General features: G+C 52.8%; 7 protein-coding genes and 1 non-coding gene across 8 annotated transcripts; 3 read left to right on the forward strand and 5 right to left on the reverse strand.

The window, feature by feature from the left end:
- Window positions 1–23: 23 nt before the first annotated feature.
- On the reverse strand, window positions 24–4,079 carry GIQ15_01531 (uncharacterized protein; the record flags this gene model as incomplete). The annotated part of the gene is made up of 7 exons (XM_033548948.1): window positions 24–44; window positions 105–369; window positions 430–1,438; window positions 2,720–2,818; window positions 2,916–3,024; window positions 3,143–3,913; window positions 3,966–4,079. 7 exons carry the CDS (start codon window positions 4,077–4,079, stop codon window positions 24–26), a joined length of 2,388 nt encoding a protein of 795 aa, XP_033409899.1.
- A 533-nt stretch (window positions 4,080–4,612) lies between these two features.
- Window positions 4,613–5,896, forward strand: GIQ15_01532 (transport protein sec13; the record flags this gene model as incomplete). Its single annotated transcript, XM_033548949.1, has 6 exons — window positions 4,613–4,615; window positions 4,672–4,710; window positions 4,809–4,924; window positions 5,003–5,033; window positions 5,097–5,503; window positions 5,572–5,896. The coding sequence occupies 6 exons, from the start codon at window positions 4,613–4,615 to the stop codon at window positions 5,894–5,896; spliced, it is 921 nt and encodes a 306-aa protein (XP_033409900.1).
- Window positions 5,897–6,727: 831 nt separating this feature from the next.
- Window positions 6,728–10,209, reverse strand: GIQ15_01533 (ankyrin repeat protein nuc-2; the record flags this gene model as incomplete). The annotated part of the gene is made up of 6 exons (XM_033548950.1): window positions 6,728–6,961; window positions 7,020–7,213; window positions 7,263–9,546; window positions 9,592–9,609; window positions 9,750–10,070; window positions 10,123–10,209. 6 exons carry the CDS (start codon window positions 10,207–10,209, stop codon window positions 6,728–6,730), a joined length of 3,138 nt encoding a protein of 1,045 aa, XP_033409901.1.
- Window positions 10,210–10,757: 548 nt separating this feature from the next.
- GIQ15_01534 (uncharacterized protein) lies at window positions 10,758–12,052 on the reverse strand (the record flags this gene model as incomplete). Its single annotated transcript, XM_033548951.1, has 2 exons — window positions 10,758–11,983; window positions 12,034–12,052. 2 exons carry the CDS (start codon window positions 12,050–12,052, stop codon window positions 10,758–10,760), a joined length of 1,245 nt encoding a protein of 414 aa, XP_033409902.1.
- Window positions 12,053–13,004: 952 nt separating this feature from the next.
- Window positions 13,005–15,464, reverse strand: GIQ15_01535 (uncharacterized protein; the record flags this gene model as incomplete). The annotated part of the gene is made up of 3 exons (XM_033548952.1): window positions 13,005–13,254; window positions 13,303–15,078; window positions 15,136–15,464. 3 exons carry the CDS (start codon window positions 15,462–15,464, stop codon window positions 13,005–13,007), a joined length of 2,355 nt encoding a protein of 784 aa, XP_033409903.1.
- Window positions 15,465–16,628: 1,164 nt separating this feature from the next.
- Window positions 16,629–18,772, forward strand: GIQ15_01536 (MFS multidrug transporter; the record flags this gene model as incomplete). Its single annotated transcript, XM_033548953.1, has 5 exons — window positions 16,629–16,659; window positions 16,715–17,240; window positions 17,291–18,409; window positions 18,474–18,552; window positions 18,608–18,772. 5 exons carry the CDS (start codon window positions 16,629–16,631, stop codon window positions 18,770–18,772), a joined length of 1,920 nt encoding a protein of 639 aa, XP_033409904.1.
- A 279-nt stretch (window positions 18,773–19,051) lies between these two features.
- Window positions 19,052–20,799, reverse strand: GIQ15_01537 (myo-inositol transporter Itr1; the record flags this gene model as incomplete). Its single annotated transcript, XM_033548954.1, has 3 exons — window positions 19,052–20,201; window positions 20,254–20,550; window positions 20,618–20,799. The coding sequence occupies 3 exons, from the start codon at window positions 20,797–20,799 to the stop codon at window positions 19,052–19,054; spliced, it is 1,629 nt and encodes a 542-aa protein (XP_033409905.1).
- Window positions 20,800–21,128: 329 nt separating this feature from the next.
- Window positions 21,129–21,200, forward strand: GIQ15_t0011. The gene has a single exon. It is a non-coding gene; the product is annotated as a tRNA-Thr (tRNA).
- The last annotated feature ends 43 nt before the right edge of the window (window positions 21,201–21,243 follow it).

The raw sequence follows: 21,243 nt of genomic DNA on the forward strand, positions 1-21,243 counted from the left end.
GATGGAATCGTCGACTCCATGGTTCAACGCAAACCGATAACGCTCTGTGGTTGGTGTTAGTATGATATCTTTGCTGTCATATATGTATATTCCTGGGGACATACCATTTCTAGGGTCCACACCCTCCGGATCCAAACCTTCAGTTTGCCTTCTACTCCTTCTACATTATCGAGCTCAACACCCTCCCACCAGCAGCGTCGAGCGGGCTTTCTCCAGAAAAGGAGTAGCTTCTGTGCCATGCCGACTGCATTAGAGTTGGCTAGGTCGCCTCTGATGTCGGTCCGCAGTTTTGCCAATGCCAAACTGCATATAACAGCCTTGTTGGGTTCGTCTGCGCGATGACCCCATCGGTCATCATGATTGAATCCACTATAGCATTGTTAGATAAAAAAAAAGAACAAACTAATAAGAAAAATAGGCCAGACATACCCTGCTGTTAGCATTTCGATAAGATGCTGCTCGGTTGATCCTGGCTCGTCACTTTTTCTTAGCCCGGAGAAAATACCGTCCTGCTTCAGCAATGCACGGCCCGCAGCTCGCTTGATCTCCATCATCTCCGGATGCTCAATCTCCGCGGTTGGCGGAATAGTGTAAAAATCAAGGTCTTCTCGGAGGACAATGATTCCAGCACGGTCTTGCAGCATGTCCCGTGCAGGGTTTGGGATAGGGTCAGCCGCATCTGCAGCTGATGTTGTAGGGGAAGGTGAAGAGGATGGAATTGACTGGGCAACAGTGCGGAAGAAATCTAGCATGTACTGAAGAGAAAGCGGATCGTAATCAACTGGGTATACGTCCCCCTCGTGGAATGATCCCATGTGCCCATCGGGAAGGAGCCCATTGGGGAACAGGGATAGGAGAACAAACTCGGGCAGAGTAAGCAGCTCATCACGGGAGAGAGTAAATCTCATGCCACGTAAATCTAGCGTTATATGTTCATCTCCGCCGATATCTCCCAGGGAATTAAGCGGCGGTCCGCCAGTTTGTTGCACCTGTGTGATGATACTAGCAGCCCCTCCCGCGGCAGCCATGACGTAGGTAAAGGATTGGAGTGGGATGGACCCCTCGGTGTAAGGAGGCGGAGGTTCACCGTCGTCCTGACCCTTGCCAGACGACTCTCCTTTATCTCGAGAAAGCTCAGCCTTTGTCTCGGTAACTACACGCGGAGTGACGGGAGACGAAGACGGAGAAGCTTCCTCGAACGGGGGCGCAGGTGCAAAAGCAGGAAGCGAAGATGCCCCTGACTCGGTTACTGAGGAGTCGAATCGGTCGAGCTCTTGGTCCGCGCTTGAATAGAGAGACGAGAACGAAGGCGGTAGAGGCGAAGGAGAGTTGGAGGAAGAATCGGATGGCAAGGAGTTGAGAGGAGGGGGGGAATTGCTGCGTGAATTATTGTTATCCACGATGGTGAGATCAGGTAGTTCGCGACTGGGCTGCACCGCTAAGGCGAGCCTAAGATAGATCGAATACTCGAAGAGGAAGACACGGCTTCACTGGCGACTGGGCTCAGAGAGTTCTTCCGTCGTCTCCTTGTGCTTTCAGATATGTAGGACCGTATCGAGAGAGGAACAGGTCGGTGGTTGTGAGTGACGATGATCCTTGACCATCGGGGATGGCGCTTATGATTAGGTCGCCGGAGTTGCGTACTCCGTAGCCTTGCAGATATTAATTGGCAGGTGAGGCAGACTGGGCGATTAGAGGCCAGCTAGCTATCTAGGATGCGATAATTGGCTAAAGATGGGCTGAGGCTTGTAAAAAGGAGAGAAGTTGTTGTTTATTCTCCTTGCTGCTGGCGATCTCCCCGATCTTGATGGAAGCGCCCCCAGGTCACGTGGAAGTCGCTCTCACTTTGCCTGATGGATGAGATGGCTTGTTGATATCTTTATTGATAGCTGAACACGGTGTATATGGTTTTCGAGAAGCAGATGGCTGCAGGGAGTTTGCTGAAGAAAATCCTGAGTGTTGGAAAATGAGTGCTCTCAGGATATATATATCTTCAATCGCCCCCACGTTGATTATGCGTCCTAGCATGGGTATAAAGTGGCCTTGATGCATGCATTATAGCTCTGGAAGCTTCAAACTAGTAAAAGTAGTAAGCTGGTTTCATAGAGGAGCAGATGTTGATCCTAACGCACTTGATAGATAAAGATATCGCCATCATAAGGGATATACAAGAGGAAGAGACGGTTTAGAAGTGAATATTAGCTCGGCCCTTGAGCTTTATCATCTAGAAAAAGGGGGATTACAGTCCAAAATACTATCTTGTCTCCTTACCTTGACGCATTGTAAAGAAGTAAGCTTGAACTTATAGCTACTAGTATATTCTTTATTGGCCTGGTATCACGATAAAGCGTCAGTATGTTCATGGAGCTACAGCTTAAACCTAATACCTGGGAATAGGATTGTAGAAATATTTAAGAGGGCGTGTCAAGTATGAATGAAAGTTAAACGTAGGAAGTTCGCATATATATACTAACGTTGAATTTCGCTCAATCGCCAAAAAGGGGTATTCTAATAAAATAATGTTGGGATACAGCTCTATAAACATCCCTCTCCTCCTTTCCAATAAACACTAAACCAAAAAAGCACGCTGGTTTATCTCAACTAGCCTAGCCAAAGAGTTGCGTGTCAAAATCGTGGCGAAAGAAACAGTCAGGCGGATTGGGTATTCGGCGATCAACAAGTTGGGATTTCCAGAGGAATTTTTCATATATGGCATTACCGTCCTCCGCTTGCTGCTGAAGGGGAGACGGCTCGTCACTTATATCTTCGGACGGGATATGTTCTTCAAGAGAGTGGGGGTGTTGTTGCTGTTGGGGATCTAGAGAAGCCCGTGGTAGTCAGGCTTCTAGAGGGCGGCCATTTGATTTAGAATACGGACTAATGAAAAGGGAATCTTTGAGCTTGGCTGAACTTACGGGTATCATTATGGGTGGTGAAGTCTATGGTAGTGGGGATGGTGATGTTCCCTGATGGCTTCCTTTGCTCTGGGTAAAAAGGGCCGCCGGGATGTAGAGGCTGTGAAGTCTACAAGGTCCATTAGTAAAGTAAGAACGAGTGCGAGGTCGGGAACGTTTTCAATTCCAGTACCAGTAACGAACGTGTCGTGGGTCGGGCCGTAGGAAAACTATGAGTGAGTACTGACTTTGCGGAATCCGTCACCGTCGACGACAATTTCGCGGTCACGGAGCTGTCTCATCAATGCGAGGAAATTACTCTCTTTGAATTTCTGGCTTTGGTCGTGGCTCACGCGGTCGAGTAGTTCTCCAGCGGTCCTTGAGAGCTCATCGGACTCATTTATCCCGTCAATAGAAGCTGGTATATTGTCAGAACCAATTCGGATAACCTCTTCGACTGGCTCTGATAACGATGTTTCTGGTTCTATTTGTTGCTGTAGTGTGGACTCCTGTAATTCAACTTCGGCTCGAGCTTCCGCGAACGCAGCTTCGAATGCGGATTCGTCAAAAACTTCAGCGGGCTTGGACTCGTGCTGTAAGCTTTCGGTGGTGGCTGGCATGAAGTTGTCTGGCCTAGCAAATCCAGGGTTGCCTAGCATACCCATGCCGGGGCGATAGGCCATGCCTCCCTGGAACATGGTAGACTGCGGAGTCTGCTGCACTCCATGTATGGGTTCATGTTGTCGGTGAGTAGAGTTGGCTTGAAGTATAGAAGCTTCTGCTCTGATGTGGTGTTGTGGGTGCTGTTGTTGTAACGACGGCCCGGCTATGTGTAGGTTTTGGAAATCTGTAGCCCAGCCAGAGACGTCTGCGCTGGGCTGAGACGCAAACTGAGGAGGCGGAGGAAGGAATGTGTTGAGGTTAGGCTGTTCTGCTAGCAAGGGAGTAGAGTAGCCAGCTTCAAAGGCATTGAACTCGGCATCGAGCTGCCCCTGAGCTTGGTTGCTTGATCGAAAGCCCTATAACAGAGTTAGTACAGAGATTCTGGCCATGTTTTGGGAGGTGTCATACCTGCGCCGGAGACTGTCGCGAAGATATCCTATCCTGCTGAAGCGTCTGGTCTACCGATGTATGCTTCTGGAAGTTCTGTAGGGCGTTTGAAGGCCCGCAAAGCGCATCCGCCATGGCTGGTAAAGCTAGCTGACCTGGGTCGACGGGCGTTGTACAGAAGGACGGCAGTTTGATCACACTCCTTGCACTGAGTTACTCGCTGAAGATGGCAGTGCTGGAGTGTCGGAGAGCTGGAATGGTATATATGTCGAGTGGAAGCAAGACCATCCACATGCTTTCAAGCCCGGGGAAGAAGAAGAAGAAGAGAGAGCGAGGGGATCCCCGTGACCCGCCCGATAAGCCGAGGCTTCTTCTTCTTCCCAGGTGTCCCAAAGAGGAAAGAAGCCGACGGATAAAGGTTCCTCCCTTGACTGATTAGATAAGATCAACTGTGGCTGGTGACACGTGACCTTCTTGACGCCACAGCCCTTTTTGGAGCCATCGTGGCTTGTTCCTCTTTTGATGCCAGTTCAACAGTTAAAACAACCACCTTCACCATCTACCAGCTGTTGACCTTCTCTCTCGCGCCCCCCGGTCTCCCTCCCTTACCCCGTCCTCGCGCCAATTGAACAAGCTGCATCAAGGGCGTCAACTATAAAATAGCCAAGATGGTAGGAATATTCTCCCTCTCTCCCCTTTTTCCAGACCCCGCTAACTGATACAACAGGCCCAGGTGATAACCAACTCGGGTCATGACGACATGATTGTACGCCCCTCTCCGCTCTCTGCTCGACGTGGCCTTACTCTGCGGGGGAACCGACACGTTGGAGATGCTCCGAGGAATATACTAATCGGGTTAAACAGCATGACGCTGGATTAGATTACTTTGGACGGAAGCTCGCGACATGCTCCTCGGATAAGACAATCAAGATCTTCGAGATCGAAGGAGACACACACAAGCTCCTTGAAACGCTTAAAGGGTAAGGGGATGTCCCACGCCGCATCATTACTTTATCAAGCTGTGTTCGGGTCAACCTTGCTAAACGCCTCCTTTCCAGACATGAAGGAGCGGTGTGGTGCGTTGCTTGGGTACGTTATTATCATATCTCTCACTTAGCTATTGAAGGCAGCTATTAACTTACAGTCTTTCAGGCACATCCAAAATACGGCACAATACTAGCATCATCCTCGTACGATGGGAAAGTGCTCATATGGCGCGAACAAAGCGTCGGCAGCGGTGCGGCCTCATCTACTTCCTGGAGCAGGGTTTTCGACTTCTCCCTTCACACTGCTTCTGTAAATATGGTATGCTGGGCACCACATGAGCTCGGCTGTCTGCTTGCATGCGCCTCCTCCGATGGACAGGTCAGTGTCCTTGAGTTCCGCGACAATAGCTGGACGCATCAGATCTTCCACGCGCATGGACTGGGGGTGAACTCTATCAGCTGGGCGCCCGCCGCGGCCGCAGGATCGATCATAAGCGCCAACTCCGGAGCCGGCCAGTCTCGAAGATTCGTTACCTGTGGAAGCGACAATCTTATATACATCTGGGACTACAAGTATGTGCCCTACATCCCTTATGGTGTAATTGATAATCTTATAATCGGTATGACTGACTTTACCTTAGCTCCGAGACCAAGACGTATGCCGCCACGCAGACACTGCAAGGCCACACCGACTGGGTCCGCGACGTAGCTTGGTCCCCCAGCATTCTATCACGCTCCTACATCGCCTCCGCATCTCAAGATAAGAGCGTACGAATCTGGACCTCTGACCCATCGAATCCCCAGGAATGGACTAGCGAGAGACTCGAGTTCGACACCGTTGTTTGGCGCGTTAGCTGGAGTTTAAGCGGTAACATCCTTGCTGTTAGCGGTGGTGATAACAAAGTTAGTCTGTGGAAGGAGGATCTGAAGGGAAAATGGGAGAAAGTCAAAGATATCGAAGAGTGAAAAAACGAAACGAAACCTGGCTTGGTTCTGAATACGAATTTAATTAATTCCCAGCTGCTTTAATACATTGCGTGCTATCTTTATGGAGTGGAGTTTTAGTTAAGACGGGGAAATCGTATCGTCGGAGCGGCTGCTTCGCTTTATTTATCGTTTCATCCTTACCTGACTTCCAAGTTGTGACTTCAACTGATCTGATCTGATGATGCAGGCGTTGCTGCCTATGTATTTTTCTACTTCCTACAAGGCGTGCTACGTATAGATCCATCATAAACAACCCCAGGACAGATTCAGTATACAAAGTCCTCCTATATTCCGGTCTAGGAGCATCCCATGAATCTATATACAAATTATCCAATACCTCAAAGAAAGAAAAAATAAAAAATCTAATCAACTTCCCGATTTCAACTTTCTTCCACCACTCGAAACGTCCTCCGAACTCAGTCTAACGCAAAGAAATCCACCGGATGGCCTATATACTAACGGGATAGAAACAATTCATTGAAAACAAATATCTACGCAGAGAAGAGAAGAGAAAATCAAAGACAAAAAAGAATGGTATAACGCGTCACATAACATAGAACATATGGCACAACTTAAGTCGGAGAGAAAAAGGTGGAAAATGGACGTAGATAGATAAGAATGAGAGAGGAAAATTGTATAGAAACGGCCTCGGCCTTTTTTTTTAATAAACGAAGGTAAAGAAAGTAATTAGGGGGGGTAAAAGTATGGTAAAGTAGAGGTGAAATGAGGTATCCAACCCGCCCCTGTCCGACGGAGGGATAAATATCTATAGATGGAAGAAAGGCGGAGGTATGTCTGTCTGTATACGCATCACATATCAATTGAGTCGTTAAATCGTAACACGCCGGTTTCACGCATGACCCCATTGACGTTACCGGGCATGCGGAAGAGGGTATCATTTGCACCTGCGAAGCCAGTGCGTGATGTCGAGTTTGAGCCTGCGTTCTGTTGCTGTTGACGCCGCTCGGCGCTGTCGTCTGATGTATCTGCTACTAGCACGAGGCCGAGCTCTTTTATCGATTCGGCGAGAGAAGGCATTACGTTCTATACGTGGTTAGATGGGCGACTGGTGACTTGCATGTGTTGGGAGGGTGGAACTTACGAGAAGGCTTGATCGGCACATTAGGCCCATGAGGTTATTACTTTGAGCGATACGGGCGGATTCCTTGATGGATAGGGATGCGCGGCCGCTGTATTGGATTGCCGGAGATGAAGAGGGCGGAGACGAGGATGCGGAACGGGAACCGCTGCCGGAATCTCGGGCTTGGCCGAGATCGTTGCAGAGTAAGACGGGATCTAGTATATGTTAGTAACGTGTGGCGCACCTTGGGCGGTGGAGACTTACAATTTGGCTGTTTCCAATTCAAAGCCACGCATATTCCTACATTGTAGCTTGTGAAGACCACCGACCTCATGAAATCTGGGGTGGCCAGTCTGGAGGCACGGGCATGATTAAACACGCGTGTGAGAACGGCGTCGGCAAAGTTGTTGATGTTGAAGGTAAGGCGGAGGTCGAGTTCTTTCTGCTCGGCCGGGGATGGGTAGAGGATACATAGGTTTACATGGATGGAGGTGGGTAGGTGGAGGAGGACTTCTTCGAGGGTTAGGAAGGACGTGGCGAGGAGGCGGTGGGCGGTGGGGATGTCGGTTATGGACATTGCGGCGAGGGAAGGGAGGAGGGAGCTGGTAGAGTTGGAGCTGGAGTTGGAGTTGGATGGGTAGGGGTTTGTTGGAGGATGTTGGAGGCCGATGGCCCTGAACTCGTCGATGGATAGATGCGAGATGGGTATGCGTACGCCATGATGCATGATTGTGAACTCTGGATAAAGCACCGGCACTAGATCTCTGGTCATCTGTACGAATATCTGCACATAGTCGCCCGACAGACTAGAGCCGGTGACTTGTCCGTTATGTTCGGCGTCAAAGGCACTGGTGGCTTTCCAGTAGGTAGCAAAATGGGTGATTTCCAACGGATCCCCGTAATACGGCTTGATGACCTGGAAGTTGAAGCGGATTTCACCGATGGCTCTCAGCCGGGGATCAAAGACGGGAAGACAGCAGTGGCCTGAACTTCTGCCGTTGTTCTCAAAGACGTCTGGCAGGGCGACTGTCTTGGCGATGACTTTTGATCCAAAGGTTGGGAAGATTTCAAAGTCGATGGCAAAGTTTTCCAGCTTGTCGATGTGGAAGGAGATGAAGCGGGAGTCTTCTTGGAGCGGGAGCATGACGTTTCGAGGGATCAGGTCCGTCATTTTGGAGGAGATGGTTAGTCGTGCGGCGGCGTAGCGGCCTGTTTGGTAGAAGACGATGGGGTCTGCGGAGGGCGGGTTGAAATGGATCTGGACGAAGGTCTTGTTGTCTAGGAAGTTGTGGCCGTAGTGACGGAGCGGGATGATGGGCGGAGGCAAGGAGAGGTCGGGTATGCCGTCGACCTCTAGAGCCGGGATATCCTTCTTCTCGTCGCTTTTGGGAGTCAAAGTAGCTGTCATGGCATCACGGTATCTGGGCCCATTGAGGACGTCGAGCGGAGTGTGTCCATGGATCGGACGAGAGGTCCGCTGGGACCAGAGCAGGTTCATGCATTCGAGATGACCCTCCCAGACTGCGTAGTACATGGCCGGCAAGCCTTTTTCGTCCAGAGCATCCGCATCTACACCGCAGTCTAGCAGCGTACGCAGACATCCCACACACCCCTCGGCCGCGGCGTGGAAGAGCGGAGTCCACTGATACAGCTTATCTCGCTGGTCGAGGTCTGCACCGTGGCCCTTGAGCAGTAAGAGGACAGAGGAAGAACGACAGGAGCGAGCAACGAGATGTTGCGGGTATAGACCCTCTGCGTCTGGCAGGAACTTTGCATCTCGTTCGAGGAGGATCTTGATGACGGCCAGGGAGGCATGCTGACAGGCCAGGTTGAGCGGTATATGATCCGACTCCGAGGCCGGGTTGATACGCGCGTTATGTGAGAGCAGCTGCTCGACGCAGGAGACCTGGTCCTTGATGATGCTGTGGATGAGAGGGGTGAAGTTATCGTGGTCGGTGAGGTCGATGGTAGCGAGGCCCTTTTCAAGTAGGGCATGCACCATGCCGACTCGCCCATGCATACAGGCGTAGTGCAGCGGTATTCTCCCGTAGACGTCAGAGTGCGAGATATCGACGCCACGCTCGAGGGCGGCGTCAAAGACGAACTGACGGCCCGAGATGACGGCTTCATGGAGACAGTTGCGCTCGTTGATGTCATCCTCCGCATGCACATCTACGAGGTTAGTTTCGAGCAGCAGGGTGAGGACCTCGTCCGGGTACTCGTTGACGGCCGTGAGGAAGATGCGGGTGAGATGGTCGGCGGCGTCTGGGGAGAGCTGGATCTTGCTGAGCCAGTCCCGCAGCGGCTGGAGGTTTCCCGTCACGGCGGCCGAGTTGAGGATGTGTAGGTCGCTGTCGTCTTCTTCGGCGATGCTGGCGGGCCTGTCCGTGGAGCGAGGAGCGTTGAACTGGATGTTTTCACCTTCGGCCCAAGCCTCGAGCTCGAGTCTGGCCGTCGTTGCGCGGTCTGAGAGGTCGCGGAGGACTTCCCGGTTGAAGCACGGCTGGACCTCGACGGCGCGCTGCAGGTAGAGTTCTTTTGTCCGGGACTGTCTATGTTAGATGCGTATAGTTGTAGTTGTAGGGGTACACACCTTGGACGTTTTATCCCACTGCACAAGTTAGTATCAGCTCGTCTATGGGAGGGAGGTGACTTGCCTTTTTCAGTATCTTCGACACCGCCGTCTCATTCACCTCCACAAATTGCTGCTCCCGTTAGTCCTGATATATATATTTGCAAGTGTAAGCGCACCTGGAGCTTGTTGAGGTCTCCATCGAACTGCTGAAAGCCCTCGATGAGCGCGACAAAGTTGGCCGGGGCCTTTGAATTGGACACCGTCCGGCGCGACTGGATGACCCGCTGCTTGTCGAGCAGGGTCTTGAGCCGCAGCGAGAACTCGGCTTCCTTCTGCAGATAGAAGACGTTGACCTTCTCGATCTCGCGCTCGAGGCGGAAGAAGAAGACCTCCTTGTTCGCGCGCAGGGCCGCCTGGGCATCGAGCACGTCGCCGGTCTGGTCGAGCACTGTGCCCTGGGCCGGGATGGTGGGCGTCGCGCTGAGCTGCTTGATGAGCTGTACATTGTCAGTATACGTAGTGGAAAGATGTAAGATGTAAGAGGGATACCTTCTTGAGGGCCTTGTAGTTGAAGAAGCTGGCGGCGTACTCGGGCAGGTCGAGCTGGCGGCGCTGGATCTGCTTGCCGAACTTCATCGTGGCGGTTACAGAGATGCCTCCATAGAGAGAGAAAGTCGTAGAGCGAGAGAGAGAAGAAGTAACAGAGATAGAGATAGAGATAGAGAGAGAGGCGAGGGGCAGGAGGAGTGCGGCCAATAAAAGCGGCCGGATCGGGCAGCTGGGTCCATGACCTCACTCATACATACTTATACCATATACCATATACTACTACTACTACTACTACTCTCTATACCTACTCTCTCTACCTACTCTATACCTACTCTCTCTATACCTACTCTATATCTATACTACTACTTCTACTCTCTATATATATCTACTCTACTTCTATCTACATCTACAATTGTCTACTGATTGGCCAATCACAGCGACGCCTGGAGGCACGTTTAAGCATGCATTACTATCCTACTACAAGACATAAGCAGAAGACAGACGCTGAAGAGGAAGAAAGAGAGAAGGTATTACTACATATCATGGATTAAGATGTCACAGCACAATCTGTACAGCGTGCTTTAAGCCAGAGAATGGACAGAAGGGAAGGAGAAAGGAAGGAAAAAAAAGAAAGGCTAAAAGTTCTGAGATATACCGGCATTCCCCTGCTGCGGGTGTGGGAAGACGCTGGGACTCTCGATGCGGGTGTTCCGTCGCGCTGAAACGTCGCGGATGACAGGCTGAGGTCCCAGGCCCGGTGGTGAGCCGTGGTGGCTGTTGCTGTGGCCGTGGTGGCCGCCGTCCGGGTAGTATGCGCTCTCCTCGTAGTACTGCGCGCCCGGTGGTGCGCCGGGAGGCATCATGTCGTCTGATATGTCCGAGTGGGCGCCGGCAGAGTACGCTGAGGAGGCATTGGACAGGCCGCGGTGGATGTTGGCCTGGTTGGGGTTGGGATTCTGGGCTTGAGGCTGGGTCTGGATGGGCGGCTGGCCGACGTGGAGGGCCTTGGGGATGCCGCCGACTGCTGGCTCGGCGCGACCGAGTCCCTGGCGCTGCTCGTCGTCGGCAAACTGGAAGGACTCCTCTACGGGGGAGACGTCGCGCGCGTACATGGCGCCGCTGTCTGCACCGCCGCTGGATGCAGTGTTGGTGGGCTGATGGCGCGAGTTGCTGGTCGTGCCCCAGCCGCGGTAGCCAGCGCTGGCAGCTGCACCGGCTCCGGCACCCGCAGCGGCGCCGGGCGTGTCCTTCATGGCAACGTCGGTGTCGTACATGCCCACGGCGGGTAAGGTGGGATCGTTGTTAGGGTTGAAGCGGTACTCCTCGATCTCCTGTTTGCGCTCTTCCTCTGCGAGCTTGCGGGCCTTGCGCTTGCGGTACCAGAAGAGCAGGGCAATGATAATGAGCGCTACCGAGACGACGGGGACGACGACGGCGATGGCGATGGTGCCGCCGGGCGTGAGGCCGCCGCTGTTGCCATTGCCGCTGCCCGAGCCACCTGGCAGCGTCGGCGCCGAGCTGGAGGTGGACGAGGAGGAGGTGGACGACGGGCGGACGCTGGTGTTATGGGGCACCGAGGCCGTGGAGGTGATGACCACGGTGGTGTTGGACGGGCCTGGCTGCGTCGGAGTCGGGGCTGGCGGAGTGTTTGTGGGCTCTGGCGCGCTGGTCGGCTGAGGCTCAGGGGTTGGGGGGTCTGGCGACGGCGCGGTGGTCGGTTCAGGCGGTGGTTTGGTCGTGGACTCGCTCGTTGGCGGAGGGCTGGGAGATGTCGGTTTGGTCGTGGACTCGCTCGTTGGCGGAGGGTTGGGAGATGTTGGCGGCGTCGGACTGGACGGGGGGGTCGTCGGCATATTGCCGCCTGCTCAGTCAGTCCATACACCCTGTATCATATATCCTATCATCACATACCTGTCGACATGGCGGCCATCTTGAGTATCAGAGGTCCAGGTCAGGTCATCCAGGTCTCAGGTCGAGGCCGTCGGCCGTTGTCGCAGTCAGCGTCAGTCCAATGTCTTGACCAGATACGGAGTATATCTTGAGGTAGAGCTGAGTCTATGATAAAGATGTGAGTAGAAGTCGTGAAGTTGAGATGTGAAGTCGAGATGTGAAGTCGAGATGCGAGATGAGAAGGTGAGAATCTGGCTGAAAGCGTGGCGGAGGACCAGGAGAAGGCCCGCTTTTCCCGGTTGGGCGTGCCAAGGTAACGTCTCGTATTCCCAATCAGAAGAAAGAGAAAAAGCCACTTGACAGGGAGAGGAAGAGGAAGACGAAAAGACGGAGGAGAGGAAGACGAGGAGGAAGAAAAAGGCCAGAGGAGAGACATGAAGATAGACGAGATGGGGCTGAGTATAGACTTTTCTCCCCTGAGCCACCAACCAGTCTCTCTACACTTTACCTATACTCTACCTCTCTCTCTACACTCTACACTCTCTTCCTCTCTCTTCTATCTCGTCTCTCTTCTATCTCGTCTCTCTCTCTCTTCCTCTCCCTCTTGTCTCTCTTGTCTTTTTCTTCCCCCTTTTCAAGGCGTAACGTAACGTAACACTGTAATACATATACATACAGTAATTTGCAAGGGTGTAAAAGTGGCTTGACGCTGGTAACGCCATTACATACCATACACTAATACACTAATACGGGCCCTAGTCACGCCTTCTAAGAATAGAACAGCCACGAGAAAGAAGAAAAGATACAGAGAAAGAAAAGATGAAAAGAGAAAGACGAGATAGACGAGAAAAGGAGAAAGAGAAAGATGTAGATACAACACCGGCAGTGCCCGTCTATATACGACAAAAGGAAGCAGTAGATACACACGACGCCGATAGAGAAAGTAGATGACGAAGAAGATGAAGAAGATATACAAATTAGATCATGGAGAACTATTTACGCATGTCCCACTGCGGCTTGAGGTTGGAGCTGAAGTCGTCTCTGGTCCCGACCGTCTCGGCAGGCAGTCGACTGACGCGGTAGGCTCCCGTACGGATGTTCTGCGCCTGCATCGCTGAGATGCCTGTGTGGTGGCTGCGGATGGAGCCTGCGTCGCTGCCGGCGGTGCTGCCTTCGTTCTTGAAGCGTGGTGGTGGTGCAAAGTCGAGGGCGGTGTACGTGCCGGATTTACGCAGGGCGTGTCTATCTCGTTAGTATGCATATAAGAATAAGATGGAGAGATGGACTTACGGGCTGGGGACGGCGGGAAGCTCGTCGAAGGAGGAGACGAGAGGACTATGGGAGGGCACCATGAGGTTGTAGTGCTGCAGTCCGCCGAGGGGCGTCTCGGGTCGGCCTGCCTGGCGGTCCTTGGCTCGGTGGGCCGGAGCAAAGTCGATGGGCAGGAACATGTCGTCCTTGAGCTTGTGGGGGGTCGGCAGGACGTGCAGGGGAGACGGCGGAGGGAGTGGCTTCTTCTGTCGGGGCTGGGGCATGCGTCCGGACGCGGAGGAGAAGGCCCTGGGACCGCCCATGTGTGTCGGCGCGCTGGAGAGCGAGTTGGTCGCGCTGTGGCCGAAGCCCATGTTCATTCCGGGCGGCGGGCGATGGCCTGCACCCGGGTGACGGCGTGGTGGGAAGCCACCGGCGCTGGCACCGGGCATTCGGGGCGGCGGTGTCATGGCTCGACGGGGCAGAGGTTGGGCAAACGGCGGCGGGTTGGGCAGCGGAGGCACCTCGGCGCCGTAGTCGTCCACGTATTCCTGCTGGAAGGGCTTGCTGTCGTCAAAGTATTCCTTGTAGAAAGATCGGATGCGGTTGGCTCGCTGTTCGGGGTTGTCAGACGGGTCTTCGGGGGGCAGTGGGCGGATGCCCATGGTCAGTCTGCGGGTATCTATGAGATGGTTGGAGTCGTAGTACTGGTCATAAACGTCGTGGATGCTGTCGGTACCGTCTTCCCCTTCGGCATGTTCGTGGTCGTACTGTCCGTGGCCATCTCCATCCTGTGGGTGGTGGTCAGGCAGAGCTTTTGGCTCCTCGGCGGGCATGATGCTGAACTGTGGTAGGCCGGGAGTTGGCTGGTTGTTGCTGTGGTGGTTGTGGCTGCTGTCATCGCCGTAGTCGCTGTCTGTGTCTACGTGTCGACGCTGTTCAGATAGATCAGTAGTAGTTTGATTGGATAGACCCAGGTCGAAATCCAGTTTTGGTGCGTCATTGGTCGAGTATGCAACGCCAGGAGCAGCAACATGGTCGACGTGTTCCCTTTCTTGCTGGTGGTTTTGTTCTTGCTGCTGTTGCTGAAGATCGGGCGACTGTGAGCCGCCGCTGTGGATAAACGCGCCGAGATAGTTATGGCTGTTCCGTAAGGCCGGCTCTTTGTTCTCTGTGCCGCCCAGCTGACTCTGGCTGTTCGACGGCGGCAGTCCCAGCTCGTCGAACCGGTTGTCTGACTGTAGATGCGCTGCCGGCGGTGAATTAGGGGGCTGGGGTGCCGCTAAGGGGGGAGAAGTGGACATGCGTTGCGCGTTCCCGAGCAGATTCTGAGACATATCATCACCTCCGAGTGCGTGACTCTGCCCGCCGACATTTCGACTGCTTCCGGCCGTGTAGCTGGAGTTGTCGTCCATGTTCCCGCCTCGACGGCCCGTGGGAGACGACCTCATGCTGCCGTGGGTGTCAAAAGTAGAGGCCGGACCGTACTTGTCGCCACCAGGCAGCGTCCGGGATAGCGAGTGCAGCGACTCCTGAGACTTGTGCAGGCCCGGAGGCAGGAAATAGGGACTCTCCATGGTCCAGTCCATAGACATCCCCGGCTGGTGGTTCCCGGGGCCTCCCTTTTCGGCTCCCTGGCCTGGGAAGCCGGGACCTGGAGGCATGTTCATCTTCGCACCGCTTGAAGCGGCCGGGACCTCGTCGAGGCCATAGTCAAGGGCCTTCATCTTGTCCTGTTCATCTTCCTTCCGTAGTTTCTTGACGTGGCGTCTGTGCAGGATGAAGAAGACGACGAAGGCGCAGACAAGCGGGATCCTACATATGTCAGTATATACATCAGAAAAGAAAAGAAGTAGATAGTGCATAACATACGCAACGCCGAGGGCGATGGCGAGAGTGGGAGTTTCCGTGAGCGTGCGTCCACAGTCCCTCCCGACATTGTTATCGGGGCTACAGGTCGCATCTCTGCGTGGGACAAGCCGTGTGGTGTCCGGCGTCGTAGCATCTCTCTTCGCCAATGGCCGGTCCATCGGTTCTGTCACGGATGGCAGTTCGTCCAGTCGTCCACCCAGCGCCAGCAGCGGTATCCGATGGTCAGGAATGGGAGCTGAGCGAGCGAGGAGAGCATTTCCTGACAGCGTCTCCCTTTTACCGTGCTGGTGCTGGTGGTGGTGCCGGTGGGCGTGGTGGTGGTTATGCATGGCGTCCGGTCGTAGCAGTTAGGTCATAAACAGGATACAGAGTAACAGGATACAGAGTAACACGAGCACGATGCAATGCAGAAACCAAACAAGGACAGAAGTGATGCAGATGATGCAGATGAAGCAGAAGATGAGTCGTATATCGCCTGTCAAATGAGTGTATATTGTATATCGTCGTGGAAAAAGGAATGGCAGCCCCCGGCACAGCCCTGGAGCCGGTAGTAGAGGAGCAGTAAACAGGCGCAACAAGGAGCGGACGAGCGAACGAGGCGGCACTCAGGCCATGCAAGGAGCGTATCGGCCGTCAGTCGGTGGCCATGTCGAGGTATAGACGAAAGGGACGAGGCGTGAAGAGAGGAAGACGAGAGACGAGAGGGAGGAAGAAGAGAAGTTGACCGAGAAAAGGGTGAGGCCCGCTGATTGGACGTGCCCTGGCGGCCCCTGGGCCGTCCATGCCTGTGCCCTTAATCTCCTGCCTTAGCTGACATTCTTGACATTCTTGACCTGCCTGACCTGACATGATACTGACACTTAACGCTGTATCTGACTTGTTCTATTCTTCTCTCCTTCATCCTAGCCCAGTCCATCCCTTCATCTTGCTATTTACTGCGTCGAGCTCGAATCTCGTCTGTGGCTGATGATCCTCGATCTTAGCGAAACTTGCTACTTTCTTGACTTTCTTGACTTTCTTGACTTTCTTGACTTTTCTTGACTTTTGCTTACTTTAGTTGCTTTCTTTGCTTTTTCTAGTCTTCCAGGCTTTTGCCTCTTTATCTCTTCCATCTTTGCGTCTTTTCTCTCTTTCGTCTGTTTACTCAGATTGCTTATGTAAGAGTATTGGCTTATGTAAAGACTTAATAAGCTGGTGACTCAGTTGTTAGTCAGTATAGTCACGTGTATAGTTTAGTCATGACGTCATCGAGGCAGAACTGTAACAAGAAGGAAGAAAAGTCGAGATAGTTGTATAGAGCACATCGGGACTGGTAGAGAGACTACCTAGGTAGCTAACTACTTCCTAGGATATCAGCGAGCGACCATGGATAGCCCTAAAGATGATAGGTGAACCACCCTTGAGGGTCGCATCCCGGCACTCGCATCACCAGGATAGCCGAAGTCTTAAGCCCCACCGTCATCTCCTCCTCTGCTCTCCTTCTGCTCCCCTTCATGGCCCTCGTCTTCATCTCGGATAGGCATTGTATGATATAAAGTGTCAGGTCTATAAGAATTGACACCAATTGACTTTCCTGGAGCCGAGGAACCGCATCCTTGGCATCCTCCTCTTGCTTCGGCGCCCATCCCACCGAGAGATATCGGCATCGACATCGACATCGATATGGCCGTGTCAGACGTCGAAAAGGCGGCTGGCGACGAGCAGGTCGACAGGCCGGACTATGAGACTCCCGTCCCTTCTCGCTCACAGTCTCTCATCTCCAGCTCTACTTCCTCCGGCCACAGTACCGCCCTCGCACCCATAGCCACCCACCAGGATCATGGCCACGGCAGCGGTAACGGATATGATATCTCGGGTTGCATGTCTCGCGCGACCACGAGGGACCTCGAGCGGCATCCGACTCTGCTCAGTCGCATGGCCACGCAGAGGAGTCAGCATAACGAGACCGTCGGATCAACTAGGTCGCGGCCCTTGGATAGGCCGTTGCCCGAGTTTGGGGCCGGTAAGCCGTATCCTCCTCCCTTGCCGGAGAAGGAGGAGTATGTTGTCGAGTTCGATGGGCCAGATGACCCTTTGCATCCTCAGAATTGGTCGTTGAAGAGGAAGTAGGTTCCCTTTCACCTCCACAGTTGGTATGGGATAGCTAACTGGATAGGATATTCACTGCTCTGATACTGGCGTGGACGACAATCATCTCATCTTTTACAAGCAGTATCTTCTCCACCGCTACACTCGAGGTCTCTCGCATCTTTGGCGTCTCTCCCGAAGTAGGCGTCCTCGGTCTCTCTCTATACGTCCTGGGCTACGCCACAGGCCCGATCATCTGGGCTCCCCTCTCTGAGCTCCGCGGTCGTCGGTTTCCCATTATCCTGGGGAGTGTCGGCTTCACCATTTTCCAATTCGGCCTCGCTACAGCCAAGGACCTCCAGACCGTCATGCTCTGTCGGTTCTTCGGTGGCTTCTTTGGCGCATGTCCCGTTGCTGTAGTCGCGGCCGTATTTTCAGACATGTTCGATAACCGTCTCCGAGGTCTGGCCATCACCCCGTTCTCCATGACGGTCTTCACCGGACCCCTCCTTGCGCCCTTCATCGGCGGATTCATCCTCGAGTCATCCCTTGGATGGCGCTGGACAGCCTACCTCCCTGGAATCTTAGGCGCCAGTGCCCTGCTCCTCAACGTCTTCTTCCTAGCAGAGACATACCCTCCAGTTGTCCTCATCGATAAGGCGGCGGAGCTCCGCCGTCTGACTAAAAACTGGGGGATCCATGCCAAACAGGAGGAAATTGAAGTCGAGTTCGGCGAGTTGATCGAAAAGAATTTCTCACGTCCTCTGAAGATCCTATTCACTGAACCGATCGTCTTGCTTCTCAGCATATACCTAGCCTTTATCTATGGATTACTTTACCTCTTTTTGACGGCTTATCCGATTGTCTTTCAGCAGATACACGGTTTCGGTAAGGGTGTTGGTGGACTGCCGTATTTCGGAATGATTATCGGTCAACTTATTGGCGGGGCAACTATCATCTTCTCACAGCCATGGTATATTCGCAAACTTGAAGCGAACGATGGTGTAACTGTGCCAGAATGGCGATTACCACACGTCATAGTCGGTGGCGTGTCGTTCACCATTGGTCTCTTCTGGTTCGGCTGGACGGGGTATACAGCCAACATCCACTGGATTGTGCCCACTCTCTCCGGCCTCTTTACCGGTTTCGGGCTGCTGGTCATCTTCCTGCAGTCTCTCAACTATATAATCGACGCCTACCTTCTTTTGTACGTGCCCGGTCCTGTTATTCATATATTTCGTCTTACAGTCTGCTAACATATGACTCTATAGTGCTGCATCTGCCATTGCAGCAAACACCCTCCTCCGCTCTCTTGCTGGAGCAGTCTTCCCTCTCTTTGCTTCCTACATGGTACGTCACTTAAATGATATCAACATGTTCTCAACCAATTCTAACACCCACATAGTTTAAAGGGCTGGGCATCAACTGGGCCGGGACATTATTAGGCTGCTTCTCTGCCCTCCTCTGCCCCATCCCAGTGATCTTCTACTTTTACGGCCACCGCATCCGTGCCAAGAGTAAGTTTGGCCCCAAGTTTACGGTCGAGCAGGAGATGGAGCGGGATATGTAGGTGTAGGTGCCTGGTAAGGAGATATCCCGGTTTGTCCTCTCTTGTAGTGTATGTATGTACGTGCGTGTTTCTCTCTTTGGTTTCTCCATTGGTTGGCTTTTTTTGGACTGGTTAGTTATATACCCTGCCATGATTTGATGGCCTATTTCGCTTCCCAGTGTGCAAGTTTCGTTGGTTGACTTTATATATGTAATATGCGTTTCGTGTATCTATATACGCTTAAAACTGAACGCTTTCAGGTGTTGAGGCTAATATTGAAATTGAGTAAATGGCTATCTACTATGTAGAACGCTTCCTCTCTACAAAGATCCGCCAACTCTCTTCCACTCCCCATCCCTGATCTAATAATCCCCTAACTTCCTCCAGCCCTAGACCCGTCATCTCAGGATAAATTCCCCAAACACCCACCCACCCAACACCGCAGACTATAGCATATATACAAAACGTCCACCCAGGCCCCATCCACCGCATCATGGGCAGAAACGTCAATCCAATAATAAAATTGGACCCCCAGTTCGTACCTGTTGCCAGCGCCGAGCCGAGACTGCGCACGCTAAGCGGGAACAACTCAGATTGTTGCCAGGGCACATTACCCAACCCAGAGGCATAAGAGGCAGTATACGTAGTGAGGCAAAGGAGAATAACTATTGCCCGTGCGTTGGCTGCCTTTTCAGGGCCGGTGATGCCCGCGTCGTCAAGGGAAGTTGAAGGGAACGCCATTGCGCAAAGAACCAGCGAAGCCACCATGACTGGGATAGAGTAGAGGAGTATTCGACGCCGACCAATGCGGTCGATCAGTGAAAAGGCTAGGAATGTAAATATGAAGTTCGCCCCCGCGACAGAGAGAGAGGTGAGTGTCGGCGAGGAGAAGGAGAGGGATTTAAATATCGTTGCGGCGAAATACATTAGTGAATTGAAACCGCAGAGTTGCTGTAGTGCTTGTAGCATGCATGCTATTACGAGCGCACGGCGGTGGCAACCGATCGAGAAGAGATCGGTGTATGTTCTTTGGATCTTCTGGAACCATCGCCATTGCATTGGGAGAGACGAGTTCGTGGCCGGGACCCCGGACTGCGAGTCTAGCTCGCTTGACGCCTGGATAACTTCTAGTTCAATATCTCGTAGGATATGCTCGACGATCTGGTTACTCGTCTTTGTATCGCCATATACTCTTCGCATAATCTGCCGAGCTTCACTGGCTCGGTTTGCTCGGACGAGCCACCTTGGAGTTTCGGGGAGGAAGACAAGTATAAATAACTGGATGACAGCTGGAGAAGATCCAAGACCGACCATCCATCTCCAGCCGCCAGGTTGGGCGGACAGAAGCCACCCAACAAGGTAGGCGATGACCTGTCCCCCGGTGACGAGCAGACTTAGTATCGTCACCATCCTACCGCGCAGGTGGGAAGGGGAGAGTTCAGATATATACCTAGAGACGGGTAAGCATTTACTGGTCAGGTATGGAGTATGCTAGTACCTACAGTGGTGTGATCAGACTAGCCATCCCGATAGCCAGCCCGACCAGACTCCTTCCAGCAATCATCCCCCAGACCGTAGACGTAACGCCTTGCCATAACGCGCCGACTATAAACAGCACATCCGCGATAACGATTGCGGGCTTGCGACCAACTCTGTCTCCCAAGATGCCTGCCAGCGGACTAACTATGAGTGCAAACAAGCTGGTCGAAGACGTGATCAGACTTCTGTCCAGAATCGTCAACTCGCGGTGAGAGAGGTCTGTTCCAATTGATACCAAAGTTGACGAGATGACCCCGGTACTGTTTAGATAAATGGTAAGAAACGAGCTCCATGGTATAGCCTTTGATAGTAGTCATAGAAACATACTCGTATCCGAATAGGAAGCCGCTTATACCAGCCGAGAGTGTCAGAGCCCAGATGAACCACGTTCCAGAGCCCTTAAGTGTAATATCCTGCGTTTCATATGTATTACCTTCCTCATCGGCGTGGGATGGGCCGTCTAGCAACGGTGCTGCCGCGTCTCTGCCGTCTTCATCAGCCCTTGCCATCGTGTCTAATTCTACCCCTTCCACTTTGCTTGCTGCGTCTCCCAACTTCGCTATCAACGAGTAGTGTCTATATCCGCAGCTCGGAACCTCACATGGCGCTGGAAACGAACGTCTACCGTCTGCGTGATCGACTCTTGCCCTTCCACGCGACTTTCTGGGGGAAAAAAGGCAAGCGACGTCAGGAGATCACGGGGTCAGGTTTGCTCCACGTGACCTTTAAATTATCAGCCAATGAGAGTCCAGAGTTGGTATTAACACGTGATCTTCTCATTGGGCGTGGTTGTTATCCACGTGATAGGGAAGATATGCGGTCGGTCTTAACTAAGCAGGCCCGCATGGCTTAATGGTAAAGCGCATCACTAGTAATGATGAGATTCTCAGTTCGATTCTGAGTGTGGGCATTTTTTTTCTTTCTTCTTCTATCTTTTTGCTTTTCTTTGTTGA

Source organism: Arthroderma uncinatum, assembly GCF_011692745.1.
Source record: "Arthroderma uncinatum strain CBS 119779 chromosome Unknown scaffold1, whole genome shotgun sequence".
NCBI classification, from domain to species: domain Eukaryota; kingdom Fungi; phylum Ascomycota; class Eurotiomycetes; order Onygenales; family Arthrodermataceae; genus Arthroderma; species Arthroderma uncinatum.